Consider the following 6,514-nt stretch of genomic DNA (forward strand, 5'->3'; position numbering starts at 1 on the left):
TCCAACCCCTCCCCCTCCAAAAATGGCATCAAAGCAATCAAAATGGTAATGCCGGGGCCCGGGTCCCCTCCCCCCGCGAACTCCCCGACTTCGCCGGGGCCGCGCGCCGGACCCCCCTCCGGCGGGAATGGAAGCTTCCACGCCTGGACGGGGGCGCGGGCCGGGCGGGCGGGCGGGCGCGCGCGCGCGGGCGCGCGACGGGGCAGGGCGGGGTGGGGGGGGAAGGTTGGAAGGGGGGTGCCGCGGCAGCGTCAGAAAGGGGTTAATGCATTCGTCCCAACCCGCCTGTCCAGCCGGGCGCCCCCGACCGGGCGCGGACCCGCGGGCACAGCCATCTTTCTTTGCGCGACCTCCGGCCCCCTCCTCTTCAGCACGCCCCCTCCCACCACTTTTCAACTTTAAAGACTCGAAATTTGCACCCGGCCTCCGAGTTCTCCCGCTCCGCGGTCGCCGCCACCCCCGCCGATCTCGTCCACGTCTCTCCCTCCACCGAAAACCCCTCCGGGGAGGGGGCATCCGACCCGCGGCCCCGAGCCGGGGGAGGCCGGAGGGGGCCGCACCAGCGGCGGGGGCGGGGGCGGGGGCGGCGCTGTCCAAGTTTGGTGCTGACGGCGGCGGCCGGCATTCCGAAGGAAGCGCGATCGATGGCCAGGGGGCGCGGCGGGGCGGGGGCGGGCCCGCGGAGGGGAGGGGCCGCGGGGAGGGGCGCCGGCGCCCCCGCCCCCCGCCAGCCTCGGAGCCCCGGGAGCGCCATTGGCTGCGCGGCTCAAAGTTCTCGGCTCCGGGCGGCGCGGGGGAAGGGGCGGGAGCGCGAGTGCGGGGAGCGGGGCGCGCAGGGGGAGGGGCGGAGGGGGAGGGGCGCGGGCGGCGGGGAGGGGGGGGAGGGGGGGAGGGAGGGGAGGGAGGGGGCGGGGGCGCGCGGCCGGCCGCGCTCTGGCGGCGGCATCTGTTCGTGGTGCTGAAACCCCGAGCGCTGAGCTCAGCGCAACTAAGTCACAATGGACAACTTTTCCTCCCCGGAGGGGCCGGGAGGGGGGTCGGCAGCCGTGCCAGCCCCTCCCCCCGGCGCGAGGCGGCTGTCGGGAGTCCCAATCTACACCTGAAGCCCCGAGACCAAAGTTGGGGCAGAACTGGGGGGTCCTGGGGGCGCCTTTCTTTTGTTCCCCGGGAGCTGGCGTCAGGTTCCAAGAATAAAAAGTGATGCTGGAGAAGTGGCGAGGAAGGGGGGGGGGGGGGGGAGCCCGGAGGAAGGTTCTTTAAATAAGGTTCGCAATGGAATCCAGAAGCTGCTTCCAAGTAGTTTGTCGTCCAGGTCCCAAATACGGCCCCCCGCCGCCCCTACCCTCGCACCGGCGTGGAGTGGGGGACACCGAGCCGGGAGAAATTGCCACATTCCAAAAACATGTCCACCAACTCAAAATGGACGCCGGGCTGCTCGCCGCCTTTTGAGTGCAGCTCGTCTCTTTCGGCCACTGCCGGAGCCTGGCTGGCTCGCCCCCCTCGGCCTCCAGGAACCCGGCTCTTTCTTTCCAGAAAAGGGGGGGGGGCGGGTAACTTTGAGGGCTGCAGACAGACTCCTCTGGGAGTCTGAGCGTGCGGCGCCGAGGCCGGCACTTTTTTAGGGGGCTGCCAAAGTGCCGGGCGACCCCTCCTCCCCACCTCGGGCGGAGTTGGGGGGCGCAGCCTCCAGCTCGCTTACTTGTTTGTCGCTGAGCGCGGCGATCCGCGGCTGCCTTTCGTGGAGCTGCTTCTTGAGGTCGCCGTTCTGCGGAAACACGGAGGAGCGGGCTCAGGCCGGCCGCCCCGGGGGGCCGAGTGCGCCCCGGGGCCCCGCGGGCCGCAACCCCCGCCCGGCCGTGCAAAGCGCGCCCCAAGTTCCCCGGGCCGCGCGTCCCGCACGCGCGGCGGCCGGGCAGTGCCGCGCGGGGCCGCTTACCTGTGGCTGCCGCCTCATCGGGGCAGCTCGCGGGGCGGGGCGGGGGCCGCGGCCACCCGGCGGCGCGCCCCGAGCCGTGCAAGTTTGCAGGCAGGGGTGCGTGTGCGAGTGAGTGTGAGTGTGTGCCGGGGGAGGGGGGAGGAACAAAGAGCCAAGTAAACACGGCGAGTCCGTGTCGAGCAAAGCTCATAAATATTCAAGTCGCGTCCTAATCTCCCCAACACACACACGCGCACGCCGCAATACCGCTCGGGCTCCGGCCGCCACGCCGCCGCCAGCCCGAGCAACAATCGCCAAAACTACTTTTGCAAACTGTGCGGGGTTGCACGCGAGTGGGGGTCGGGCGGGGGCCGGCCCGCACTCTCACACAAACAGCCCGGGGCAGGCTCACGAAGGGGCCCCCTCCTGGCCCCCTCCGTCCTGCAGACCCCGCGCGGAGAAAGAGAAGACGCGGGGCTCAGGTCCCACGGGCTCCAGCCACCCCCCCCCCCCAAAGTGTGCAAGACTGCAAGAGACGAAGGGAGGAGGAGGAGCCCGGGGGTCGGCGGGGACCGTGCAGGTATCAAGTCCCCCACCCGGGAGCAGGCTTGAGGAGGAGCCCTTTCCGCGTACCTCCGGCCGCGCAGACCCTGCGACGCGGGAGAAGACGCCGGGCTCGGGTCCCTGAAGCCCCGCACTCCCGGCCCGGGGCCCCGGCCGCCTACCTGGTGGCGCGCGAGTTCCACGGCGAGCGCCTCGGGCCGGCTCTGCAGCTCCATCCCGGCAAGTTGGGCAGCACTTTGCGCTCACTTTGGCCCCGGCTCCCGGGAAGTTGCGCGACTCCGCGGGGGCGGGAGCGGGCGGGGGCGGACCGGGCCTCCGGGGACCGGGTGGGGAGGGGGGGGGACACGAGCCCCCTCCCCCAAGGCCGAACGGGAGGGAGGGGGGGGGTCTGGCGAGGGGGGAAGAAAGGCGGCCGGGCGCCGCGGCGCCAAGCCCGCGGCCGCTCCAACTCCTCAGGCTGCCCGGCAAGTTGCGCCGGGTCCCCGGGCCGCCCGCGCTGGCCGGCGCATGGCCCCCAGGCGCCGGGCGCCCCGCGCAGCCCCGCGCAGCCCCGCGCGCGCCCGCCCCGCCGCCGCCGGCCGGCAGGGACTATATTTCCTCCGGCGCGCGCCTGGATCTCGCTGGGCCTCGGCAAAGTTGTGCCTCGGCGCGATGCTAATTCGGCAGTGCCCGGATGGAGCGGGCCGGGGCGGCGGGGGGCGGCGCCGGAGCCCGCCGCCCGCCCCGCCCCGCCCCCGCCCCGCCCGCGCGTGCGCACTGCGGCCCCGCCGCGGCCCCGCACCCCGAGCGGAGAACAAAAGTGGCGGCGCCGAGGGGCGCAAACTCGCCGGCCCGCGGCTTGGGGCCGCCGGCCCCGGGACCGTTCGGGCCGGACGCCCCTCCTCCTCTCCGCCCGCGCGCGCAGCCAGACGTGAGGACCCCGGGCCGCCCAGCCCAGGGCCGGGCTTGTAGATACTCTCCGGTGGGGGGGGAAGAAGAATGTCCATTTTTTCTTTTTTTTTTTTTTCATTTCTTTTTTCCTCTGGCTCTCGGTGCTCCCTCTTTCCTCGTGCTCCCTCTTCCCTGCCTCCGTCAGCCTCCATCTACTTTATTTAAATTGTCTGCCGTCCCCTCCTGTCCCCCTGCATACTGACGCTTCCACTTGGGAGATTCAATTAGTCCTGTCGCCAGATTCCCCCACCGCCTGATGGCCACCGTGTTGTTTAAACAGTAAGGACATTGATCTCTTGACTGTGCCTTTAATGATTTTTTTTTTTTTTTTTTTTTTTTTTTACACTCACGATTAAACTCCCAACAGATGTCACTGGACTTTTTAAGGCTGTTGTTAAAAATCGTAAACACGTCCGGTCAATGTCACATAAAACAGTTATAAGTACAGCTGCCGAGGTCGTATTCCAAAACTCCCAGCCCACGGCCAGGCGGTTAACGTCTCAGAGTCGATATTACCATGGTCGAGTTACCAACCCTCATCAATTAACGTCGGAGCGCTTTGTGCCCTGTTGGTAGCATCCTGGTATGTTTGAAAAATGCTGGGGAGAAATGGCAATTGTCTTTCTAAGTAAAGGCTTAAGCTGGTAAATCATCGTAACTTCCTGTTCCTGCATGGCACAAAAAATACCCAGGCACACACGATCAACAAATGGCCCTTTCAACATATGCCAAGGGGCCACAAGCTCATCTACTGTCAGAAGTTGCCAGAATTTTTTTTTTTTCAGGTCAGGACCCCAGTGTTGCTCTGGCCTCTCCATTAGGGCTTTTGCCACACGTGACTTACGCATTTTTCCCTTGGGCCCCCAGATACCAGGGCCCTCTCCTCTCTGACCCCAGCAGCCAGCCTTTAGGAAGACCTCAGTGACGGATCGCTGGTTAATTCACACGTTCTAAGTGGTCATGACCCATTTGGTGTAGCACCAATCAGGGAGGCACCGTTCACCGAATGCAAAACAAAAGGGCTGACTCTGGCTACCCTGAAGAGGCTCTCGCTCCTTCCACTGTGGGTTCGGCCCAGCTCAGGATGGCATCCTCTCTCCCTAGTGCTTTTGCTGGGCTGCGCATCAGCCCGGTAAAGTGGGCTGCCCAGGGGACCGGTGTTCAGAGAGCCAGGGAGAGACGGCACGTGAGAGCATTCCTACTGTAATCTCTGTAAATGTCACTGGCTTTTTGGTTAAAAATTCATAATAATTTCATTGGCCGTGTATGTAATTAAATCAACAGAGAGGACTCTCAGGTTGTCCGTGACCCGCGCGCTCAGGCAGATGCTGGCTAGAGGAGGGTCCTTTCTGCTGCGGAGACTTCGAAGGGCTATCTGCAAGTTTCTGTTAATTAATTCGGGGCACAGCAATTATCATCTACTTGGCCCTCTGCTGTTTCCGTAGCTGCCTAAGTCCTGAGCCAGCAACCAAGGCGCAGGGTTGGGGTGCTCCCTGAAGACGAGGGCGTTGGTTACGTGCAGAAAACCAAAGCTGAAGTTCTTGTCAGTAAATGTGCAGAGTTCTGTGCTGCCGCTGTGGACGCACTCTTCCCTGACGACGTCCTGCACCCCGGACCGCCCTCCCCTTGCCCATGCTGCACCCCCCCCCATGTGGGATGCCCTTTCCCTCATAACCTACCTTTAAAAAATTTTTTTTAATAGTTAATTTAGTTTTAGAGAGAGCAAGAGAGGAGCAGAGAGAGAGGGACAGACAGAATCCCAAGCAGGCCCCACATTGTCCACACAGAGCCGGATCAAGGGCTCAAACTCACAAATCGTAAGATTATGACCTGGGCTGAAATCAGGAGTCCGATGCTTAACCGACTGAGCCACCCAGGCGCTCCCCTTCTAACCTACCTTTTAAAAATCCTCTTTAGGGGCTCCTGGGTGGCTCAGTCGGTTGAGCATCCAACTTCAGCTCAGGTCATGATCTCACGGTCTGTGAGTTCGAGCCCCGCGTCGGGCTGTGTGCTGACAGCTCAGAGCGAGTCTGTCCTGTGAGCAGAACATGGTGTAAATATGTTGAAGGAAGGCACAGTGTGTGCCTAGAGCCAAGTAGGTGCCTAACGGATGAGAAGGTGAGTGAGGAGGGAATGAATGAATGAATGAATGAATGGATGAATGCTAAGAGAAATACATTCCATTTCTGGAAAGGTGGACTATTCATAATAGCCACAGAAATGAGCCGTGTCTGCGGTCCATCCCAGCATCCACATTTCTCTTCACCTGCATTGAGATCGAATTGGCCTGGATTGGAGCTTGAATATCTGGGTTTGAGACTTGGGTCCACCCCTTAACAGCCTCGTGACCTCGGGCTCGAACTCATGAACTGCGAGATCATGACCTGAGCTGAAGTCGGAAGCTCAGACGACCGAGCCACCCGGGTGCCCCTGAAAGATGTTATTTTATTATTTTTTTTCAACGTTTATTTATTTTTGGGACAGAGAGAGACAGAGCATGAACGGGGGAGGGGCAGAGAGAGAGGGAGACACAGAATCGGAAACAGGCTCCAGGCTCTGAGCCATCAGCCCAGAGCCCGACGTGGGGCTCGAACTCCCGGACCGCGAGATCGTGACCTGGCTGAAGTCGGACGCTTTAACTGACTGCGCCACCCAGGCGCCCTGAAAGATGTTATTTTTAAGTTATCTCTACACCCAACAGGGGGCTTGAACTCACAACCCCGAGATCAAGAGTCACATGCTCTACCGAGTGAGCCAGCCGGGCACCCTTACAACTTGACATTTTGGTTTCAAACACAGATATTCCGAGAAGTCTCAAAACATATATCGTTCCACAGGGCATTTCTAAACTACATACCTAGTGCTCAGTCAGCTAAAGACGAGAGAGAAGCCCTCCGTATTATGGATCACATGACTGGAGACCAGCTTGTTCCTGCAATCCCACATCCCTTCAAACATGAACAGGACGGCTCTGGAGACTGAGTGAATGCCCACAGGGCAGGAGAGCTCCCCTTTACAGGATGCGGAAGGTTCTGAGGGTCTGATCCAAGGCTGAGGCTCCCCGGGCGTTCGTAGCGGGAAAAGACGAGGCAGGGAGCCAGCACG

The 6,514-nt window shown here is 62.6% G+C and overlaps 1 protein-coding gene across 2 annotated transcripts in view; it reads right to left on the reverse strand.

The window, feature by feature from the left end:
- The window catches only part of PHF21B (PHD finger protein 21B), a 91,626-nt gene extending 88,557 nt beyond the window's left edge, over window positions 1-3,069 (reverse strand). Inside the window, exons 1-2 of one of the 2 annotated variants that reach the window (XM_027070493.2) lie at window positions 2,641-3,052; window positions 1,700-1,765 (exon numbers count right to left, since the gene is read on the reverse strand). In XM_027070493.2, the coding sequence (XP_026926294.1) occupies window positions 1,700-1,765; window positions 2,641-2,694 (120 nt within the window). In that variant the 5' untranslated portion in view covers window positions 2,695-3,052. Of the gene's footprint in view, window positions 1-1,699; window positions 1,766-2,640 lie in introns of both variants that reach the window. The other variant, XM_027070495.2, reaches the window with a different exon arrangement.
- Between the last annotated feature and the right edge of the window lie 3,445 nt (window positions 3,070-6,514).

Source organism: Acinonyx jubatus, chromosome B4 (assembly GCF_027475565.1).
Source record: "Acinonyx jubatus isolate Ajub_Pintada_27869175 chromosome B4, VMU_Ajub_asm_v1.0, whole genome shotgun sequence".
NCBI lineage: Eukaryota > Metazoa > Chordata > Mammalia > Carnivora > Felidae > Acinonyx > Acinonyx jubatus.